The sequence below is a fragment of the Pholcus phalangioides genome, unplaced genomic scaffold, assembly GCF_987345545.1.
Source record: "Pholcus phalangioides strain wild (caught in Gottingen) unplaced genomic scaffold, Ppha-v1.0 ptg000010l_1, whole genome shotgun sequence".
NCBI classification, from domain to species: Eukaryota; Metazoa; Arthropoda; class Arachnida; order Araneae; family Pholcidae; genus Pholcus; species Pholcus phalangioides.
This window is the reverse complement of record NW_028301603.1, coordinates 29346683-29370739: the sequence shown is the minus strand read 5'-3', so window position 1 is coordinate 29370739 and position 24057 is coordinate 29346683. Positions and strand designations below refer to the sequence as shown.

The 24057-nt window shown below is 34.1% G+C and overlaps 2 protein-coding genes across 6 annotated transcripts in view; one reads left to right on the top strand and one right to left on the bottom strand.

Annotated features, from left to right (window-relative positions):
• The window catches only part of LOC149081247 (mutS protein homolog 5-like), a 31691-nt gene extending 26593 nt beyond the window's left edge, over positions 1 to 5098 (bottom strand). The window contains exons 1-3 of one of the 3 annotated variants that reach the window (XM_089238079.1): positions 5022 to 5098; positions 4713 to 4776; positions 2257 to 2357 (exon numbers count right to left, since the gene is read on the bottom strand). The gene's annotated coding sequence lies outside the window, so the exon portion shown is untranslated. Of the gene's footprint in view, positions 1 to 2256; positions 2358 to 4712; positions 4835 to 5021 lie in introns of those variants that run through there. The other 2 variants (XM_089238081.1, XM_089238080.1) reach the window with 2 other exon arrangements.
• Positions 5099 to 6226: 1128 nt separating this feature from the next.
• Mfap1 (Microfibril-associated protein 1) lies at positions 6227 to 22206 on the top strand. Of its 3 annotated transcripts, none has more exons than XM_089238084.1 (12): positions 6227 to 6454; positions 7455 to 7506; positions 8558 to 8761; positions 10411 to 10552; positions 10685 to 10750; positions 11529 to 11659; positions 12991 to 13099; positions 14291 to 14451; positions 14925 to 15084; positions 18312 to 18401; positions 18516 to 18721; positions 21739 to 22206. In XM_089238084.1, exons 1-11 carry the CDS (start codon positions 6382 to 6384, stop codon positions 18696 to 18698), a joined length of 1371 nt encoding a protein of 456 aa, XP_089094210.1. In that variant the 5' UTR covers positions 6227 to 6381; the 3' UTR covers positions 18699 to 18721; positions 21739 to 22206. The 3 variants fall into 3 exon arrangements, with proteins under 3 accessions (XP_089094210.1, XP_089094209.1, XP_089094208.1); XM_089238083.1 differs by lacking the exon at positions 21739 to 22206 and adding an exon at positions 20004 to 20403; XM_089238082.1 differs by lacking the exon at positions 21739 to 22206 and having other exon boundaries at positions 18516 to 18815.
• The last annotated feature ends 1851 nt before the right edge of the window (positions 22207 to 24057 follow it).

Sequence of the window (24057 nt, the reverse complement as noted above, 5' to 3'; positions counted from 1 at the left end):
CAGAATTAATGAAAAAAAGAGATGATTTCAGAACTAATTAAAAAAAGATGATTTCAGAACTAATTAAAAAAAGATTTCAGAATTAATAAGTAAAATAATTCTAGAATAAAGGAAAAATATAGTTTCAAAAATAATGAAAGAAATAATTCTGGAACAAATCGATGAAAACTCAGAATTACTGAAAGAAATAATTTTTGAAACAAATAATTTTTGAAACAAATAATTTTACAACTAGTGAAAAAAATAACATAAATCAAGGAAAGAAAACTTCATATTTTCTGATAGAAATTATTTTACAATGAATAAAAGAATAACTACATAGCCATTGACAGAATTGATTTAAAGACATGTCGAGAAGGAAAATAATTTCAGAATTATCGAAATAATTATAAAATCATTTAAAGTGATTTCAGATTAAAATTAATATCAGAATTAATTTAATCAAAAACATTTTAAAAACTAATGAAAATTGATAATTAATAAAAGAAATAATTTCAGAATAAATAAAAGTCTTTAATTTTTGTCCCTGTTTAACTCCGAGCCAAACTGGCCCCTTCTATTAAGTTGTCACTAAATTATACGAGTTGGTGGCCACAGGCTTCGTGGGAAATTTTAATTTGGCCTGCAGTGTCCGAGAGGTTGAAGACCCCCTTCATTATACCTTTGTTTTTCTTGCTTTAATGGGACAGCCAGTTCTACATTATACATTATCTTTTGCTTCCAAATATAAATCTTGAGCCTGATGAATTCAACTGTAACACTTTACACATGCAAGTTTATAATAATAATTTTTCTGTTACGCAACATGTTCTAGCAACTTGTTTTATCACTAAACTAAATTTTATATTACCATATTAACATGAATCTTGGAGTTTAGAGTAACTGCAGAAGTGGCATCTTTACCAAGATGATAGTGGTATAGTGACATAGAAATTGCAGTTGTTATACAGTGCAACTGAATAGAGAAGTTGCAGGAACTTGATGCAATATACAATACTTGGTCTGAAGTCTGAGGTGCAGACATGAAAAAAATATTGCAGAGGCTTTCTTTCTTCCAAAGACGAGCACAACCCTGGTCTACCACCATAGGCAATTTACTAACGAATGAGTTGTGCGGGAAGTGTGCATGCATATCTAACAGCTTGAATGCATATCTAGTGTTTTTCATGAATTTTAGACAGCTGCCATCTATTTTTCTAACTATGAGTGAAATGACTTGGTCGATGGGGTGAAGAAAAGAGTCACGTGCTCTTGATGGCACACAGGGCTTAAGCTATGAAGTGAGTCTTAATTTTTTTAAATGTTTACATTAGAAGAGCGTGGAAGTCTGGGGAATATGATTGAAGAGTTAAAAATTTTCAACGGGATGTATAAAATAGACTATGAGTTAATACACTGTCAATCAACTGCTCTTTGTGTGTGTGACACGGTTACACAAATATCATTTAGTAAGAGCCAATTATAGGCTGTGGTGTTGAAGGGTGTTTTTCTCTAATTGAGTTATAAATAAATGGAATAGTTTACCTCAAAGGGTCGTGAATTTTAACTCGATTGACACGTTTAAAAAGAAATACGATAAACATATTAGGATAAATTGAGAAGCTATTCCTACTTAGACGAGACAACCATAACTTTTTATGAGTAATATATTCATATTTTATTATAATTATTGGATTTATACTGCTCTTAATGGGTTGCTGTATTTTTGATGTAGTTTAGATATCGACATCCGTAATTTTTATGGCATCTTTTCTCAGTCATCTCGTTGGGCATTTTTTTTTGTTGTGGTCTTTGTATTTGTATCACCTCTTTGTTGCCAAATTTTTGATTACACCAAAATTGTGATTTGTTGCTAACGTGATCCAAAGTTAAGTTTTCCTAGGAGAACCATTTTTATGTATCTTTTTCTTAACAGCAGGTTTTTTTAACCAATCAGCATTTTCATGCTGTGTGCTGCACATAAATTTCTTCTTAGGAAAACCTGGCTTAGGATATCACATTCATTTTTCCATAGCATTTATTGCCCTTTAATTTTTATTGCTACACTTTAGTTATTTTCATGTCACTTTTTTTATATTATGCTTTTCCTTTGCTACATTGTTTTGATGAACTGCAGGCAGGGCCGTAACTGGAATGTTTTTTGGCGGGGATGGCAAACTTGATTTTGCTGGCCCCCCCCCTTTCCGTAAAATTTGATAATTTTATAACAATGTTTTTGTTTCCACCTAGAATGTGTTGCCAAAGACAGTTGCTCACCTTTAGTTCTGGTTCTGACTCCAAATATCCGAAAATACAATGAAAAACTGCACGTTCGCCAGAGTTCCCATGAAAGCACAGATCGGTGAAAATGTCATTCTCTGAGACGTAGGTGAAATCATGGTTAAAGTAGATTTTCATTAAAAAAATACAATTGTTTTAAGAGAGTACAGAGCGATTAGATTTTGAGACACATGAAATAAAATGAAATCAAACATTTTCTGGGTGTTTTATAGTGTTTCATACTCAAGTGCAAATCTGGGTGAGGGGGAAGCGATCGTCCTTCTCAAGAATATAATAATACTAGCTACAATACCCGGCGCTGCCCGGGTTTTCTTCAATGAGGCTTTTTGGATCATGTGATATCTCCCTCTTTCTTTAAGGGACATGCAAACCGTGTCTAAGTTAACCAATATGGTGATGTCCTGCGCGACTCATGAAATAAACAAATATAAATTTAAAGAAACGTAGAAATAAATAGTCCCCCCCTTTTTTTTATGGGTGTTAGATATTTCGATTCCCTCCCCCTGAACTTAAAGTTATCTATTTCTGCCTGTTTGAGCTTCCAAAAATGCTTAATTAAAGCTGTGGAATTTTTTCGATGCACTTTACGGGACCCATAACTAATTTTAAAAACATCCTAAACTATATGAATTTATGCAAATAAATATCAAAAGACAATATGGAGACATTAATTTTCATGCTTGAGAAGATATAAATAAAAAGTTGAAATCAATGTTATTACATGGATATCCAACTCAAAAGTAGATACGGCAAATTATTCATATTTTTAATTTTCTGGGCTTCGTATCTCCAAGTGAATTCAATATTTCAAAAATCGAGAATTCAATTTATTTTTAAAATTATTGATGTGGCAGGAAACCCCCCACTAAATTTCCGTATTTATGCAGTTAAATCGGCAATTTTAATACTGATTTCTATGAGGACCACCCTTTTCCTGACCCTCAAAGCGATGATGGTGATGATTATGACGTCTATTCAAAAAGCCTCATTACTGAGAGTATTGAAAATGTGGGAAACCATTATAAAGGCATAAACTATTATACATAACTGGCAGCATTAAAGAAGTGACAAACCATTGTAAAGGCATATACACGTCTGAAACTCATCGCTAGGGAACCACGGTAACCAAAGTAAACGTTCGGAAAGTGATTGTTGAGGCCCAAAAACCATTGTTGCCGGACAGTTTTTTGCCCATTTGGGGCATTTGCCCTGGTCTGACGAAATTTTAAAGTAGCCTATCGTTCAAGTCGGGTCCCATTTGGTATATATGCGAAATTTGGCGACGAGCTATCTAAAATTGTAGATTTGTATAGAGAACATACACACACACAGACAGACAGAAAATCAATTTTATATATATAGATGAGTGAATTTGTCCTTCCCTTAAAATATGTAATGATCTAATGCACCTAGATTGCATTATATCATTTCTAATGACCTAATACATTGCTTCTTGACACATCACCCTGGATCCACTTGACTTTACTTCATTCGTAGCTGAAGATGCCTGTTTTTGCTCTATTTGCTGCTGACGATGCCTGTTTTTGCTCTATTTGCAGCTGACGATGTCTGTTTTCGCTCTATTTACAGCTGGCGATATCTGCTTTATCTTCATTTCTATCTGAAGATGTCTGCCTCCACTCCATTTGCAGTTGAAGATGCTTGTCCTTCACTCCATTTGCAGTTGAAGATGCTTGTCCTTCACTCCATTTGCAGTTGAAGATGCTTGTCCTTCACTCCATTTGCAGTTGAAGATGCTTGTCCTTCACTCCATTTGCAGTTGAAGATGCTTGTCCTTCACTCCATTTGCAGTTGAAGATGCTTGTCCTTCACTCCATTTGCAGCTGACAATGACCTTTTCCACTACATTTGCAGCTGACAATGACGTTTTCCACTACATTTGCAGCTGAAGATGACTTTCCCAACTCCATTCTCAGCTGAAGATGCCTGCCTTCACCCTATTTACAGCTGAAAACATGTTTCAGTTCCATTTGCAGGTGAAGATGTCTGCCTCCACTTCATTCACAGCTGAAGGTTATCTGCTTTCGCTCAGGTGTGAATCCCGAGGGAATATTGGTCCCCTCCCCAAGAGAGAATTAATACAGGAAAATTTATCTATCCAATAAAATATAGAATGAGTCGAAGAACTTACACATTTCACCCCTTCTGGCACATCGTCCTGGATCCCCACCTGTTCATACCACCCCGCTGGTAACCCAACACATAGCACCAAATCTACTCGGGCGACTAAAACAGAAGTTGCCAAACAGTGGTAATGTGAATATTGGGATTGAATTTATTTAATATAAGAAGTCTCTGCGTTCTATCACAAATTGTGACATTTAAAATAAAAATGAATCATATTCCTTCATAAATAAATTTATTTTCATTCCACAATAAATAATTTATAAATAAAACAAATGTAAACTCACGTATAGACGATTCGCCGGGTGGGTTGACCGTGATAAAAATGGACGTTATTTCGACGTTCTTACCCTGCAAAGAAATGACATATAAAAAAAATTGCAGACGACAATCCAAAAAAATTACAATCATAAATTACAGACAAAAATAGTTTTTTTAATAAATAAGAAAAAAAATGTGAAAATAATTTCAACATAATAAATTTAAAAACTCATAAAATAAATATCAATAATTAGTGTTATAATTTTAAATTTGTTGAGTTAATATCTGTGCTTCTCCATTTAAATTTCCCATTACTTCGACTTGACTTGACTTACGATTGAAGCTGGGATTTCCTATAAGGAGCAAGTTTTCTGCGCCGTAATCACCCAGCGTGATACGCCATCCACTCGCGTTGTGTGCCGCGCTTTTCGCCGATCTTCACTCGTTCAGCCGGGTTTTCCCACGACCTCCTATATAACCTTATATAGTGGTTATCTAGGTGGTCGTGGTTTTCCTAGGAGTAGGTTTTCTGTGCCGCACGCAACGTGATTCGCCCAGCTTGACACGCCGTCCACTCACCAGTAAGAAAAGCAGCATGACTGTTTTCCTACAGAGCGCAATACGCCTGACGACAGCGCTCGTCGGGCATGATTGGCCGACTGCTTCTGGAGGAGTCAAATGCGTCGTGCACCGTGGTTTTGCCGACATTCTCTTCACTCTCTCTTGTGTGTTTGCTTTCCCTTCTATTCTTTGCTTTCCCTTCCCTTCAAACCGGAGCATGCAGACGACAGAGTAGCTGATGCCAAGGCCATATACTATTAATATAGCCGACCTGATCTGATGCGCCCCGCTATGTAACACGTTTCTGCCGACGTGAAATTATACATTTTGGTTCACGCGGCGCAAAACACCTATTCCTAGGAAAACCCGGCTTTTTATGATTTCTTTTTTTCCCTTCCTTTCCGTCCCCTTTTTTATACCGCGTTTTCCAAAAACAGGCATGTCAGCGGCCTACGTCGGGCGTGATTGGCCGACTGCCTCTGGAAAGTGTGTCGTGCGCGGCGCATTTCACCGATCTCTTTTTTTTTTTTTTTGCGTGTGTGTTTTCTTTCCATCTTCGTCTTCATATTTTATTGTGCAAAATGGCAAAAATACGTGTATATGCAGTTGAAAACGCTATAGGGAAATACAAACGCGTAGCGTGAAAAATTACCTGTTTCTGTCGACGCGAATTCAGTTCACGTGGCACCATCGAGATTAATAATAAATATAATAATCGTAATATAAGCTCGATGGTGTGGGGGAGACAGTCGTACTGCTTTTTCCTTGGTGAGTGGACGGCGTGTCGCGTTTGGTGATTTACGTTACACGCGGCGCAGAAAACCTGCTTCTAGGAAAACCCGACTTGAAATATTTCTCTATGTTTTCGCCAAAAATTCATTTTGTTAAAAATGTTATCGTTTTTTTGGAATAATGTTAATAAAATTGCGTGTGAAGAGGTTATTATTTTTCCAGGTTATTCCTCCCCCCCACGCGGTTCAGGCCGTCTCATCGACAGGAGAATATGTCGTCCATGTTTTCGTTGGTAACTGGTCTCGGTCATTGCGTGTGTACGATCGGTAAAAGATTTTAATCGGTATTGTGGGGAAGATTTAAAAATATTTGCCATTAGTCTTTTCGAAAAAAGACACCAAGATGTCTCAATCTTCGAATGTGCCGAGCATTATCCAGTCCACTGCTGGTGCAGTGCCTGTGGTCAATGAAAAGGGTATGATGTTTATCTTTGCATTTAGCCTACATTATATACATGACAGTCTCAACTAGCTTCGGGGAAATATTTTAGGATCCCCTATTTACACAACACATCTCCCTGTTACACAGTAACTCAATGATATTACTATGAGGCACAGTGGCGGATTCATGGTTTTTCGCTGTGGGAACTTTGACGAATTAAAATTTTGTCACCTTTCTCCCATTTTAATCTTATTTTATTGACCACTGATGCGTCAGATTTGCTGCCCTCTGAACTTGCCATCTTGGGCTGTAGCTAGACACTTCGTCAGCCGGGGCAGGGCAGGCACACATTTTGAAGGCCTGTGTAATGAAAGAGGAGCAGTTGGTAAAAACAGAGTTCAGTTATCTTTATGGGCACCAAATTGATGGCAAGACTTCGGGTTGCAACCGTCATGCAGCCCAACAGGTTGTAGGGAAGTAAAAAAGGGTTTTTTTTATCGCTGACCTGTTTTTCCTCCTCCTTTCTCTACGGCACAGTAATTATACACATTATGAATCAGAATAATCCAAAGGGCCAGGCCAGTCATTTGCCCCCCCCCCCCGGCTTTTAAAAATAGACTAAAAATGGTATATATACAAATATAAAATTATAAATACATTGAGTACATGTTCCTTGCTTACACTGATGTCGGGGCAGGGCCCGGGAGTTGAGAAACACTTCTCTAGATGTGCATTGAATTTTAAATTTGACATTGAGAATTTGAGATAAAGAAAAACAATAAGTAGCAGTGAACACGATACTTGCACAAGCACAAATTTAGTCGTCTCCCACTTTCACTCTGCAGGTGGAAGACAGATGGCAGCACTTATCGAGCATGAAACGCACAGAACTGATATAAATTTGTTAGAGCTGCACATATCCTCACACAACACGTTCCGGCAGGCACCAATTTAGATGTAGAAAGAATTAAAATTGAAGAGTTTTGAAGTTTGAGTAATGGCCATATACATAAGCTATATATTTTTTCTTGCAGGTGAAGTTTCTATGCAAAAAGTGAAAGTTTTCAGATATATATCTGGTAGAAGGTGAGACTAATCTATTTTTTATTTCAAAATGCTTTTTTCTTCAAGTTTGAGTTATTTTTTTAAACTTCAGTCGCTATTAACTATTAACAATATCTTTGATGTACTGAGAAATTGAATTTTCTGGATGTTATGCTGAAACTAATATTTGGAAAGAAAAGTGATTTGTCTCCTCCGGGAATCAAACCTGGGTCCCCTTGCATACCGGCAAGTGCACTATACCATGTGCAAGGGGACCCGGGTTTGATTCCCAGAGGAGACGAATCACTTTTCTTTCTAAATATTAGTTTCTGCATAACATACAGAAAATTCAATTTCTCAATGTATTTGGGCTGAAAGAATATCTTGAATGTTAGATTATACCTAATAGTGAGATGCATGTACAGTGGATCTCGCTTATAACATTTTTCAAAAAACCACAGTGAAAAAATGTAAGCAGGAAAGTGCTTTAAATTAGAAATACAGGTGAGTATTAGTAAGGGTTGGGACCACGAAATATGTCGTACTGAGCAAGAAAATGTTGCAAGTGTGATCCATTGTATTTTTTTTTACTATGAAAATCTTGATCTTCAAGATCATCAAAATGGCTATGATCAGCTTGCAAGTATCGAATCATCAACAAATGCTGCTGATATTTTTATTAGTTACAAATCAAAACATAAGTGGACCTGCCATAGCTCTCTCATCCTGCAACTGGGACCTGTAGGTTGGGATCTTTATTATGGCTCCCAAGCCAGGATTTTCACAGTATTTTTAAAAAATATATGACCGAACATTTGAAAATTCTTCTACACATGAAAAATCATGACATACACCATAGGTAGAAATGGTATATTGCTTTTGCATAGAGAAGAAAGCAGATTCGTGTTTGTAAAATAAAAGAAAGAACATTACCTGACGTAGTTGAATTTCTTTCAATTTTTTGTTTTAATAGTTGATTGATAATTATATTTTAGCCTTTCATGGAACATAGCAATAATGTCAGTAAATTATATTTCATTTTTATTGATGTGAATTTGAAGAAAAAAATTACAAATGCGAATTTATTTTTTAGACCAAAATATGCACCCGAGGAAAGCAGTGATGAAGAAAGTGGAGATGAATTCCCTTTCGAGAAAAAACAGCAGCAATCAGCTGCTTCTGCCGTTATCCCAGAGCAAGCGATGGAAACTGCAGAAGATGATGCTGATGTTGAAAAATTAGATCCTCGTCTTCGCCGGCTACTCCAAAGAGAGCAGGAAAGTAATGAAAATGAAAGGTAAAAAATTGGTTTCAAATTATTGTGACAAGCATTTTTAAAATTGATTTAATTTTTGTCTTTTAATTGCTGACCAGTCGAGTGGTTAAGGAGCTAGCCTCTCACTGTGCAGAGGTCGGGGTTTAAATCTGTGTTCAGATACGGATGTCTGCCAACGCTAATTCCTTGGACAGATCATGTAGATCTCTTGGGAATACGTGATGATCACGTTTAATAAGAAAATGATCTGTTATTGGCAGATTCTTTTAATGAAAAGTATGTATTATCCAGTCATCCGGCCACTTAATTTCTCCTTTCCCTATTTTATAAAACTTTGAAGCTAATAAAATATATTGTCTTGATTAAAATTTTTTATGAATGCATTGTGAAACTGAGTTCATCATGTTCTTAACTGTGTTTTTAAATCATAACAAAAGAAATTATGATAGTTTAAATTATTATGGATTAATTTTCAAAAATTGAAATAATTAGATTAAAAGTTAACGCAACAGCATACACCGTCATAACCAGATGACTGGTTATATTTTTCTGGCACCATGTCTGCCAAACCAAATGTCTACTTCCGAAACAAAATAGTCATTATGTAATTTTGTGTGCTTAACAGGAATAGAGACCATAAAAAAGCTGGATAAGCAATGGCTTCCTGAAATTGCATATTTTATACACATATAATAAATGCAATGCATTGAAACACAACATAAGTAGATACAAAACAAAATAAATATACAGAAGAAACAACACAACTATATATAGAGGCACGACATTAATATGCATAAAAACACAACACAAATACATAGAAATGCAAATGTTTGGTAGGCGCTATAGTTCATTTAACGGCATCTGACACATTACTTTGTTTTGCATTACGCTTACACTGGACATAAGGAGAATCTCACATTTGTCTAACAGTAGTCAGCCAGTATCAAAGTTGACCATTGTTTCCCTGGTAACATTTTTTCTATGGCCCTTATCACTTTTTTACCTCACAATAATGCTCATAAAACACATTTAACCGAGGAATATCTCTAAAACAAGGGAATAAAACTTTTTTGTAGTGATATTCGTCAGGTCAAAAGTTATTTGAAATTGTATATTTTCATGTTGGACAGTTTTGTTTTTGTTTAACATTTACCATCATAGTATCTTCAAAACGAGAGCAAATAAAAAGAAATTTTATTTGAAAAAATGCAGTTGCAACCTGTATGAAACTGAAACGTCAAGGGGAAAAATAATATACCTTCTTATCCAGGTTTTAATTTTATAAAGATGCATGTAAAAGCTCTTGTCATCAATGGGGACTATCTTTTGATTCATCCAAAGCAGATTTTAGCCTCATACAGTGTTCCTGTTTGCCAGGTTTTACGGTGTTGTGAAATTTCAAATGATTTTTTCACATATTTCTTATCAGATTCAACATTTGTGCAAAAAATTTTATGATATTACTTAATGTAAGGTTATTTACTTTCGCTATTTTTCACTGGTCATTAAAATTTTTTCTATTGCTGTATGAGTGTTTTCATTTTTTTTTTCTGTTGATTTTAAGGATGTATAAAAATATGAGCTGTCACTATTTTGGGTTTTTTAAGCATGATTTTTTAATGAGTTCAAATATATAAATTTTTGTTTGAAAATTTGAAATCAAATTTCAGAATAGAGCGTCATCGTCACATCCATGAACCAGAAGTTCTAGCAGTTGCTGAGGAAAATGATGTTATGGAAATTGAAGAAAGGCCAAGAAGACGAAGGGATGATGAAGAGAGTAGCGAGGAAGATGAAGAGTTGGACGAAGAGGTTCGTGTTGTTTTCATTTCTTTTAAATCCACTTCTGACTATAATTGTGTGAGTATAAAATAAACTATGCAACAATTTTTAAAAAAAAATATATTTAAACAGTATTAAATATATATATATATTTCAAAATAGGAAATCGAGAGGCGGCGTCAGATGTTGCGTATGAGAGCACAGGAAAATGCTCCAGAAGAAGAAGAGGTAAGAAATTTCTCAATTTTTGAATTTAATAATATATAGGGCTTGGATTTTTATGACCTAAAGATGAGTCATTTATTGAGGGCAGTTCGTGTTGCTGTTTATTTGTTCTTGAATCATACAGTTGGAGCATGAATTTGTTGATATATTTTCTGAGATATTCTGTGATGTCTGTCGAACTGACTACATTGAATATATAATGAAGAACATAGATTAATGTGAGGGGAATTAAAAGTAAACTAGGAGCCCTGTATTGAACAGTAAGGATATTATCAGAATTCTCAAGATTTAGGTGAAGGTAATGTTATCTTTTAGCTTAGCTGCCGTCCCCCATATTTTTGCATCATCTCCTGGAATCCCAGAAAGCTCTGATATCACCTGAATTTTTCAGTTTTATTGAAAAAAAATCCCTAATTTTTTGAGTAAAAATTATTCTCAAAGAATGTACCTGGAAAAGTCGAGTCTGTTGCCTTCGCCCCCCCCCCCCCAAAATGATGGGCACACAGATTGTTGCCATTACTTCAAATCACAAAGAAATGTATAATTTACGCAATGAAAAGACAAAATTTGCCAAACTGCCAGTAACAGTTCATCCAATCTACTCAATGGATTTGATTATACGTCCTATTTCTGATAGTCTGTCCCATTTTTGGTAGTGTTTTGTTGATGTGATTATGATTATCAACCAAATGTAAAGTGATAATTGACTACTTTACACTAATTAACGATGGCGAGCATGGTAGTTTTGTTATCTGTATTTTATGTACATTATTTCATGTAGGATCTTCTTGACCTTGAAGATGAAGAGCGTAAATCTGAGCCTGAACAATCTGAAGAATCAGAGTATGAAGAGTATACAGATTCTGAAGATGAAGAAACTGAGCAGAGATTGAAACCTGTTTTTGTTCGCAAGTATGGGTAGTTTGAAAAATATATTTTTATTTTTTAACAACAATGACAAATGTCTTCCAATTTTCCCTAAGATTCAAAGTTTTTTTTTCAAAATTAGTTCCTGTTGTTACGGCTAGTGTTCCTTACAAAGATTCCACTTGTTATTAGGTTGAATATTTTCCCTCCCTTTGTTTTGCGAATAAAATCTCAAAATGATTATTTCTATAATGTCAGTCAGTATAGCATAGCTGCCAAGTCTCCCGAATTTTTTGGGAATATCCCGAATTTTAGCTTCATCACTCGACATCCCGAAAAGTTCTTAAATCTCCCGAATTTTTACGAAAATCCCCAATTGTCCCTTAAAATTCCCTACTTCATTAAAAAAAATCCCCGCTTATGAAAACAATCCCTAAGGAATTTCTTGTGGGGCATCTTTTTTTCCCTTTCGAAATGATGTCACACGTCGTAAATGGGGAAATTCCCTTTTTAAGGAAGTTTTACAAACCCTCTGAACAAGAAAGTTGTTTGTCTTATCGTGCAGGGAAATGGCTTAGCAGCCAATAGTCCTGGATAATAATTGAAGATTATGGTGATGCACATGTGGTCAAAATTTCTTTTGTTGAAGTTACGTACGTGCGATATAACAAAACATGAATACATCAGCAAAAACATATTTAATCAATTTTAAAGATACTTATTCCGATGAATTTCCTTTCATCAAACGTTCCAGAAGAGGGCCGACTTTTCCTTTTTGTACAAGTTGTGTTACGGACATAAACATCGGTCATGGAAAGACTGCCATCATCACTCGTGAAATGAAAAAAAAAAAACATCAAGCAAGTGTCACAAAAAGTCAGTGTTCTTCAAAAATTGACGGTGTTTTCCTTCATCTTCCGATGATTTTGGGGTCATTCGCGGAGAATGTTTGTTCACAGCGTTTCTGATTGAACACAATATTTATTTTTACATCATTGAAGTTTTGGCCTCCAATTTCACTTGTTTTTTTGCGTAGGAATTTTATTCCCAAGGGTTTAACTTCCATGTGTGTAAAATCCCTATTTTAATTTGACTTCAGTTTTTGAGTAGGGATTTTATTCCCTACGCTTTAACTTTTATGTTTGGAAAATCCCTATTTTATTTGGAAAAATCCCTATTGTATTTATTAGGGAGTGGTTTTAGCATAAAATACGGGTTTGCGTGAAAATCTCCCGAATTTTCATTTTCAAAAGTTGGCAGCTATGGTATAGCTATAATTCAGTCATGACATTTTTATTACGGGTGATAGAAAACTTTTTAGCATATATTTTGTCATTGGTACATCATTTTGTTTGTGATAATTTTTTTGTGAACAGGAAAGACCGTGTAACTGTTCAGGACAAAGAGCAGCAGGAGCAGAAAGCCAAAGAGTTAGAATTGAAGGCTAAGAAACAAGCAGAGGAAAGGCGACGAGAAACCTTAAAGGTCAGTCCATTGTTTTGTATCTAACAAAAGAAGATATATCTAATTACTTCTGTAATTTCCTGTGAATATGCATAGCTGCCAAGTCTCCCGAATTTTTCGGAAATCTCCCGAATTTTAGCTTCATTGCTCGACCTCCCGAAAAGTTCTTAAATCTCCCGAATTTTTACGAAAATTACAAAAAATCCCTAATTGTCCCTAAAAAATTCCTACTTCATTAAAAAAAAATCCCCGCTTATGAAAACAATCCCTAAGGAATTTCTTGTGGGGCATGAAGCCTCGTTTTTCCCCCTTTCGAAATGACGTCACACGTCGTAAATGGGGAAATTCCCTTTTTAAGGAAGTTTTACAAACCCTCTGATGGTAACAAGAAAGTTGTTTGTCTTTTCGTGCAGGGAAATGGCTTAGCAGCCGATAGTCCTGGATAATAATTCAAGATTATAGCGACGCGCAGATGGTGAAAATTTCTTTTGTTGAAGTTACATACGTGCGATATAACAAAACATGAATACTGATCAGCAAAAACATATTTAATCAATTTTAAAGATACTTATTGTGATGAATTTCCTTTCATCAAATGTTCCAGAAGAGGGCCGACTTTTCCTTTTTGTACAAGTTGTGTTACGGACATAAACATCGGTCATGGAAAGACTGCCATCATCATCCATGTGAAATGAAAAAAAAAACATCAAGCAAGTGTCACAAAAAGTCACGTGTTCTTCAAAAATTGACGGTTTTTCCTTCATCTTCCGATGATTTTGGGGTCATTCGCGCAGAATGTTTGTTCATATCATTTCAGATTTAACACAATATTTATTTTTACATCATTGAAGTTTTGGCCTCCAATTTCACTTGTTTTTCGCGTAGGAATTTTATTCCCAAGGGTTTAACTTCCATGTGTGTAAACTCCCTATTTTAATTTGACTTCAGTTTTTTAGTAGGGATTTTATTCCCTACGTTTTAACTTTTAGGTTTGGAAAATCCCTATTTTATTTGAAAAAATCCCTATTGTATTTATTAGGGAGTGGTTTTAGCATAAAATACGGGTTTGCGTGAAAATCTCCCGAATTTTCATTTTCAAAAGTTGGCAGCTATGAATATGTCACAAGGGTATATGTCTAATTTGCATCCCAAAATGACCAGAGTTATGCTGTTGTGGTAACCAATTGTGTATGATGTTTCACCCACTTTTAGATGGTTGAAGAGGAAGCTAAAAAAGAAGCCATGGAATCTCAGGGGAGTATCCTGCCACAAGATTTTGTTCCAACAGATGATGAGAATGATGAGGTTGCTTATGAAGCCTGGAAGTTGAGGGAGCTGAAGAGAATAAAACGAGATAAGGAAGAAAGAGAAGGGCAAGTCTCTTCCGTATTTGGATATTTAATAATTCTGTCTATCTTTTGTTCACACACATAGCTGGATAAAATTCATTTAGTTTCTCTTATGTCTTAGACAACTATTTAGAATCGAAAGTGTAAAATGAAAGCTTAAGTTTAAAAAAAAAATGTCAGTGTATTGTATATCTGTATTTTTTTTAGTGTGCACAATTTTAAATTGGATTCACTGCGTAACAAAAGGTTAGGGAGAAAAAAAATGTATTTTTTACTTTTTTTTTCTTTAAGAAAAGAAGATATATATGTTTGGCTGTAAAGAAATTTGACTGTACCTGAATTATTTTTTGATTTGTCAAGCCCTACTCTATATATATAGTTATTGTAAAAAGGTCAATTATTAAGACATAATTTCTGCTCAACAGGTATGAAAATGATTGAATTGATCAAAAGATCTAATCAAAATTTTGATTATACTTACACTTTTTGCTCAACAGTTATGAAAAAGATCGATTGGACATTGAAAGAATACACACTATGACTGAAGAAGAAAGACGAGCTGAACAGAGAGCTAATCCAAGAGTCATTACTAACAAACCGGCCAAAGGAAAATACAAGTTTCTGCAGAAGTATTATCACAGAGGTGCTTTCTTCCTGGTAAGATTCAAAATGTGTTTTCTTTTTGGATATACAGTATACAGCAGTGTTATTTGAAAATTTTTTTATGACGATTAATTTCACTCTCCCAAATTTTTAAGGGTATTTTTCAAAAATGAGGGGCAGTTTTTCAACAGTGAAAAATAATTTTAAATTGGAATTGAAACACCATGAAAACCATATGAAACACCAAGACATTCATAGCCTATATAAAATTCATGATACATAAATGACAACATATGTCAAAACTTTCAAACTTTGAAAAATATTTAATCAAAACAGTTATTTTAAATATTGATTTGATGCAAATACATAAAAAATATGAGATAACAAGAACCAACTTAATCACAAGTTTATACAGTATATTTATATACTTGTTTTCATTTTTTTAAATATATTTTGAGCTGAAAAAATACCATCTCTTAATTTTTCTTTTGTTTTCACATCTTAAAAGCCACTTCAAAATTCATATACAAAATGCCTTATCAGTGACAGTGAAAGGAGATCCTTCGCATGATAATCTTATTAGGAGGTATCCAGATGGTCGTCACTAAGTTGAGCCTTCTTTTTTGAGTTTATATGATTTAATCTCGCAAAATCATGTTCACGTGATGCTGTTGAAAGAGACACAGTTGAGGCAATGACGCTCAACTTTCTATATTCTGGATACATAAAAGGCGTGTTACCACCACCTTCTCTGCTCCCACTGATATATTTGCAAAATTCTGTCATTTTCATCCCTTTATATTTATGTAATAGTTCTTTTACAAATAACCATTTTTCCCTAAGCGGCACTTCTTTAGGAAGTATATTTTCATCTTTATACAGGGTATTCGCATTCCCTTTACAATAGAGACAAATTAAACTGTCCATTGCTTCATCAGAACTTGGATTGTAATTGGTTTTTGAACCGTTATACAGAGTATCATTTTTTATTATCATCAGACTCGAAAGTTTTCCCACATGTTATGCCATTCATAGGATTCAAAACTGCATCAAAGTCAATGAAAATGTTCATTCTACTTTCTTCAAACCTATTGTCCAAGTTTTCAACCAGATGGTTTAAAAACTGTTTTTGCTTCCATGGAATTTTGATCTAAATTGAACATCTTTAATTTTTATTTGTAATACTCATTTATACTTTTTTGAATTTTGAAGTGAAATCTTTCAAACATATTCCAGGGTTGTTATGAAATTTTTCTATTCGGAATTTTGTTGATTTCAACCTCTCAATAAGAGTTGGAAAAACTAAGGTTGTCTGCTTGAAAAGAAACAGATAGTTTGTCAACCAAGTCCAAAATATCTTTTAAGAAACAAATGCTCGCAACAAAGTTGAACTCAAATACTGCCTCTAAAAGGGTGGAGAATGGGGTGTCAGCCCTCCTTTTTAAAAATAAAGGTAGGTAATGAGCATTATACAGGATCAGAGCTAATTTACAAATAAGCCTGTATAATCAAGTTGGAGCTTCTACGCGACTAACCTCTGAACTCTTGGTATGCTATTCACTTTATGTTTATTGTCCCGTACATATATTTTCAAAAAAAAAAATCAACCTAAATTTTGAGTATTTTCACCCTCAAAGAAAATTTCACTGTAAAATACGCATCTGATGCGTTATTGGCGAACACTGGTATACAGCTTTATATGTATACTTTCAAACTGAGCACAACTCACTTCTATCACCATGGGCATTTCACTACCATGTGAGTTTTGCTAGAAGTGTGAGTGTGTACCTAACAGCCTGAGTGCATATATAGTGTTGTCTGATTTTTCATTGCTGCCTTCACTTTCAGAAGTGAAGTGTAATGATTGAATATTTGCACCTTTTGTAGGCCTGTTGCTCTCGGTGGCAAAACTTTTTAACAGGCAGATCGCCTCGCATTGGGGCTTTGAAGTTGGAGTCACAGAAAACCAATTTCAGTTGTTCTTTGTATATATGTACTGACCAATAGATAAACACAAGGGGCATTCACTAAAAAATTATATAGTCAGACTTGTTTTTAATGAAGCTGGAAAAAACAGCAAAACTCTTCATTGCACCCAAACTTCGTTGTATCTGTACCGACTTGAATAAATGGTGCATTTAAGCAAAATAAAACATTTTATGTGCAAAATACATGTTTTTCAGTTATGGGAGCATTCTTGAAATGAATAGATTAAAAATTTAATTAAAATCTCACGTAATTGTATTCATAAATAAAAATTTGTCAATCATTGTTTTTTTCTCCATTTCTTCAAACATTTTTTGCTTTGGAATCATTTTTACCAAATATGCATATAAAATATATAACATATGGCAAAGGTAAATTTTTTTGAACCATTCAAAAATAGAGTTGGGTACTTTGAGTAATTTAAATTTTTTTTTTTTCATAGCTCACTTTTTTTTCTACTTTTGACTTTTCAACTAATTGTATAGCTCCAATTTTTGAGGCAATGAGTAGTTGCACTTGGACATTCTCAAAATTCACTTGCGCACAATGAAACCACCACAACAAATATCTAACTTGAGAATGGCAAATGTGCACTAAAGGTAGTTTGAAGGTTAGATTTTTTGGGAATGGATAACTCAATCCTTTCTTCCTAATGAGGATTTCTACAAACAAAATAAGATTTACCTGAGAAAAGAGTAGAAAATAAAAGAAATAAAATACCGTAGAAGATTTTACAGTACCAAAATCGGCCTTACTAGAATGTCTTCCAAGGAAAGAACGGAGACATTATCAGGTTCAGAAAGGTAAATTTACAGATAAGATGTTTTAGATAAGATTACAAAGAAATTTGTGACAATTCCATGTTTGAAAATGTCAAAAATTTGTCATAAGTGTACTTTGCTGAAATTGGTATTCGTTATAAGCAATCAAAATAGCATAGATAAGCAATATGAAATTCACAGGACACGAAAAACATTATTATATATGAAAATTTGTAATACCCTTGTTCCTTATAAATGAGTCTGACTGTATTATGGACATGTTCAGAGGTGAACATTCACCCCTGTTCATTATACACACCCTTGGTGATTCCTCCTCTAAATTCGAAGAGCTTGTTTCCAGTTATGTACTGACCCATAAGCTTTTCTTTTTTCAATTATATTCTAGGATAATCTTAAACTTTGATGGTAATTCTAGTGTTTTGTCAATAAAATAAAAACATGTTTTTGTGCCTTGTATATATATTTTATTATTATTTTATATATTTTTAATTGTTTTAATTCTATTTTTTTTAGGACCAGGAAGGCGAAGTGTATAAAAGAGATTTCTCTGCTCCTACTTTGGAGGATCATTTTGACAAGACTATTTTGCCCAAAGTCATGCAGGTCAGTATTGCCATTGCTGAGAAATCATTGTGATGTGTTATCACTCTTGTCAGCTTATATGCATGTGTTAAAGAATACAGTATTTTGCTATTTATTCTTTTTTTATTGCTATAGGTCAAAAACTTTGGTCGATCCGGTCGCACAAAATATACTCATTTGGTTGATCAAGACACAACATTCTTTGATTCACCATGGATGGCTGAAAATGCTCAGAATATCAAATTCCACCATAATCAAGCTGGAGGAATGAAACAATCATTTGAGAGACCATCTGCTAAAAAGCGAAAGAAGAACTAGTATCATACAAACTTCATGAATATGTAGGTCTCCATGTAAATATGCTATCAGTGATTCATACTGAATATAATTTGCAGAAACCTCTCAAATGTTGTAAATAAATTTTTTTTAATGAAATATGTGTCTAACCTTGCATAAAATAATACATACAGTAGTATACCCTGGCTGAATTGAACTGTCTGTGTCTAGAATATTATTTACTCTTGCATTATATCCTAACCATGGTCCGACAAGATAAATGGGTTTTCTTCATTCCCCCTCACAGTGCATCAGATTCAGCAATGTATTTGAAGTAGTTCTGCATAAAATGTTTTTACTGTATGTACCATAATTTCCTGCGTAAAAACTGACTTGTCAGTTCTTGGTGAATTCAGCCTTATTTAACTTCTGATACCAACTCCACGAGTTTGAGTGCGAGGATCGTACTGGAATTTTTCCTTTTCTGTGAGGCGAGTTCTTTCATTTTTAGGGGTAAAATGTCCAATATAAAATTTTTAACTTTAAGGATAAAATGGAAATCATAATGTTTCTAGAAAAGGTGAAAAAAAATATGTGACAAGTATATCAGTATAACTATATACTATTTAATTTCCTATCATAATAAATTATTATAAATATATATTATATGAGCACTTAATTTCCGAAATTTGAGTTTCTCTTGGAAAATAGATTTAACAAGCATTTTCATGGGTAACAAGCTGTTTGTTATCAGTGGATCTGACTGTACAGTGTACATCTTTGTCTTTATTTTTGTAAATTAATTGCATGATATCTCACAAAAAGAAAAATATTTGAAGAATATTCAAATTTTTGTATTTTATTTCAAGAAATGCTTAGCTAATTATTTTTTGTTAAATTTTCAGATAAAATAGTTAATACTAGAACAAATCTCGATTCAAATACATTTATTCCTTGGCTTACAAAGATTTTTTTTCATGATTTTTTAATTTTTCCATCTTGGTTAATGAATATTTTTATTGATATGGATACACACCTTTAACAGTTTAATATAAAAAAGCTTCTAAATTTTCATTTATCTAATTTTGAAGTTCATTTTAGCCTTCAGTAAGTTTTTCTTTTTTTTACAGTGCCCCCCCCCCCCTCCCTTGTAAAAAAAATTTATCTTTAAATTTTGGGCAGTACCTAGAACAAATTAAACAATTAGTCATAGAAACCTATAGAGAATCACATTTTGGCTAACAAACATGATTCCAGAATGAATTATCATCAGCCGAGTTATCACTGTATTGTCAATAATATCCAACACAGAAATTGTTTTTAATCAGAAATTGTTTTGAATTACAGACCCTTTGTATGCAGACCTGCCAACTCTCCGGATTTAGGCAGGAGACTCCAGATTTTTCATCCTTCCTCCCGCTCTCTGGATTTGTTAAAATTTTCAGGATTTTGGCAGAAAATTAGATTTTATGCGACACCCATAGAGGACAGCCATGGAGATTTCCATCGAGTAGCCATAAAAAAATTTTGGTGACCGCATTTAAGCAACTGGCAAAGACCTGGCTTTGTTTACGTAGTGTTTATCGGCAATCATTTATCAGGGGCATGACCTTGGTTGCCAAAATTCCTGTATAATCGTTATTGTATTCCATTAACAGCCGTGCTTTAAACAGAAGTTTTTTCTTCAGCAGCTTTGTATTTTGAAGTTTTTTTTAATTGTTTTTTCTCCGATTAAATATGTCTTCAGAAAGAAAGTATAAAACTTTAAGCTATACGAAGCTAAATATGTATAAAGCTTTTAAGAGTTCATATACCCAAGATTATCAATCATTTATAGCATCCACGAAAGGAAACTTATGTTTTATGAACAGTAGATGTGATTTCTCTATTCTGCATGGAAAGACTGACATGGAATTATATTCTGCTCGGGAGGAGGAATGGAACTTTATTTTTTCTTAGCATACATTGTAACGTACTTGGCAACTTAAAATTCAGTTACAACTTAGGGCGGTATTCACAGACATCGTTTAAACTATAGACACAATTTATTGATAAGAGATCGACACCGATTGGTTAAATTTAGGTTTTTAATCAATTTATGTTGATCTCTTATCTAAACCGACATGGTTTAAACTGGTTAGTCGCAATTTTTGGATAAGAGATCAACATAGATTGGTTAAAAACCTGACTTTAACCAATCTGTGTCAATCTCTTATGAATCATAATATTCAAAAAAACATTAATGTGATTGTATATGAGAAACTCTAGACCACTTCGAGATTTGGCTATTCATCTTGAAAAAACGTTCAACCTAACTTCTGAAATTGGCTGTAAATTGTTTGGAAATGTTCCTTTTGTGAGTGGAGCTTTACATCTCATGGTTTCTGATTTTTGATCAGGGATCATTAGGAAAGTTGACTATGTATTCGTATTCTCTGCTGTTGATTCCGAAGCTTTCCAAAATTATATTTCATTTTGGAAATTCAATGAGAACTATGGTAAGGAATTAATCTAATACATTTTTCATTTTATCTTGAAACAGTTTACTAACAAGAAATAATATAACATTAACCCTTTTTGGACTTAACCGACCGATGGATCTGCACGTAGATATACGTGTAAAAATGTCTGCGTCAAAAAGTTTCTGCACGTGAAAACACGATTCATAAAATCCATTTCTAAAAGGTTCTGAACGTAAAAAACCGATTTTCCTTCCCCCCTCAACGTCTTTGTTGAAACATGACAATGAGGGTTCAGCACACGCCTCTCTCATTTCTGTGCACAAACACTCCCAAATCCATTGGGCTCCCCACGGTATTGAGCGAGAATTGCTGTCGCCACATGTGTGTGGTCAACTCGGAAAGTCAATTATCCTTTGCGGCTTATAGCATTGTATGTATATAATTCACATTTATGTGTAAATCCAGGTTATTTAGAAAAAGAGAAGAGATGCTCTATTTTCTTTTTTTCTTTACAAATATTCACCTAGATTTCAAAACAGACTCGTTCTGAGCTTATTTAGACATTCTTAATTCTATTGTATTTGAATGTAAGAGAAAAATTATTTTTTCTTCTTTTTTAGAAACGAAATCTCACGCTGTACGTTATCAACCGCAGTACAATGAGGGTATGTTGTTCCGCGAAAATTGTAGACATCTCTGTGACGATCGGGCAGTACAAAGAGAATCAAATCTCACAAAGACTCCTCGCTGTCCTGCTGTGCGTACAGGGGGAAGGAAAAATAGCCAGAACGTTTTCAAAGCTATTTTAATCCTGGAGACCAAGCATTTTTGAAGTGGTTTTGTGCCAACACCTCGAACCGCCAGTCGGTTAAAGTTGGTTATAATAATAATAAAAGATCTGGTAATGGTGAACCATTCTAACAGATTGCAATTAATTATAAAAATTAATTTATCAAATAAATGGCCAATATGTACCATAGAGTACATACCTCTTTAATTTACCATCTTTTTTATTTTTCCTGTTTTATTCCTCAAATTACTTCAGAATGTAATTAATAAATTTGCTGAAAATGGCTTGGATTTGCTAGAACACTTTTGGAAAAAATCTTTGAACTGCAAAGTGTTGACATTAATTCACTTTCAGTTCAAGTCTATTAACACTTTGCATTGCAGGTTTCTGAATGGGAATTCCTTGCAGCTCCCGTTCTTGGGAATTTTTTTTTTATTGTTCCTTCCTGAAGAAATTGGTTGGGAAATAAGGAAAAATTCCTCTTTGAACCTAATACATAATATACAGTAAAACTTTGATACAACTATATTCCTTCAACGATATATACCTGGGAAAATTGTTGTAGAGGGATTGTCGCTACATCGAGAGGCATCATTATCTCACCGTGCTGCAATGATGGTGCTACAGGCATTTCTTTCAGTTTTTCATAGCCTGTATCATCAGAAATGCATGCACTTACTAGCTCTCATTTTGTCCAATATTGATTAATTAGTTATTTAAAATTAATTATGCAGGTAACAAAAAATCTTAATGTTTGCCATAAGGTTTGATAGGCATGGGAAAACTTTCCCAAAGGCAGGAGGGGGCCTTTTTTTTTCACTACTAGTTTTTTAAAATGTCAGCTCAAGAAAATCCCACCCCATTGCATAATTGCATATCCAGTGGTGCATAAAAACAATTAAAATTACTTTGAATGGGAAAAACATAATATGACAACAAAAATTCGAGAGATTAAAATTAGAAGAAAAAAAAATGTATCCGTATATCTATTTTATTTGAAAAATGCTTGTAAACTTTCATACTGTTGATAAATGATTTTGATTTATAATTGATCAGTGGGAAAAATTATTATTCAGCGGTTTCATTTCATATAGTAGAAGCACTAGACTTCATTATTGTAGCACAGCAGAAAGTGTTGAATAATTTTAGGATTAGAGTGCCTGGAGAAAAAAAAGACAGAAAGAAATACCTGGAGTCTAGACAGTCGACAAGTCCTCTAAAAAAGGACAAGGTGGTCAAAATACCCACATACATACAGTAGCAAACAATTAGATTGTGCTGCTATCTTCAAATAATGAGGAAGTCTTCTGCATGCTGGACAGACAATATCCAAAAGAAGATTGTTCAAAGGAAGCTACCTATTGCTAACCTGTAGAAGTAGTTGGACATTGTGGAGGGGGGCGGGATTGCTCATGGGGAAAAAATCTGATACCACACCACAACAAGCATTCGAGAAACGAAAACAGAACAAAACCGTTTTCACAGAGACTCATTGAAGAAAAGAGTTTGAAAAAAAATCAGAGGCAGCTAAGCTAAAAAAAATTGTTATAGCTCTCTAAAAAATATTGTTATAGAGGGAGTTATTAGAGTAGAAAATATCATTTCATTGAGAGTTTAACATTATGGTAAAGGTAATTTCAAAGTAGATATGGAAAATTATTGTTGTAGAGAGAGTTACGGTTGCTTCAAGGTTTCATTGTATATCTAGAATGGGAAATAAATGTACTGCTCAGTTTTTTAGATGTCGACATATTATACATTACTTGGCTAAAAAATTTCAACAGATAGAGAAATTTTTAAATATCACAAATCTGATTGAAAAAACCAAATGGAAGTGACATATATATTTGGATTTTTCCCTGAAGTAATGAAATTGCTCATCTGTGGATTATATGCAGGAAATTATGGTACTTAAAAAGGGAGAGAGAGGTCTGACAATGAATCTCTGGATCTGATTGCAATTAAGGCGGAAAATGGGGTTCTTTGTTATTATACAGAGTGTCCAGTAAGTGCTAGCACAGCCTTTATCTCATCAACCACCTGTTGTAGAGGTATGATTTCAATTTAAAAAATGCTCAACAGGCATTCAAAAATTATCCTGTACCAGTTTTGAGAGTGAAAATACAATGTTTAACAAAATAAAAAATCT

Bases quoted from the DNA above. Each gene is read 5' to 3' on its own strand.
- Mfap1 (XM_089238084.1), top strand. From the start codon at position 6,382: ATGTCTCAATCTTCGAATGTGCCGAGCATTATCCAGTCCACTGCTGGT. The intron at 6,455-7,454 runs GTATGATGTTTA...TTTTTCTTGCAG, and splicing joins GCCTGTGGTCAATGAAAAGG to GTGAAGTTTCTATGCAAAAA. The intron at 13,100-14,290 runs GTCAGTCCATTG...ACCCACTTTTAG, and splicing joins GGCGACGAGAAACCTTAAAG to ATGGTTGAAGAGGAAGCTAA.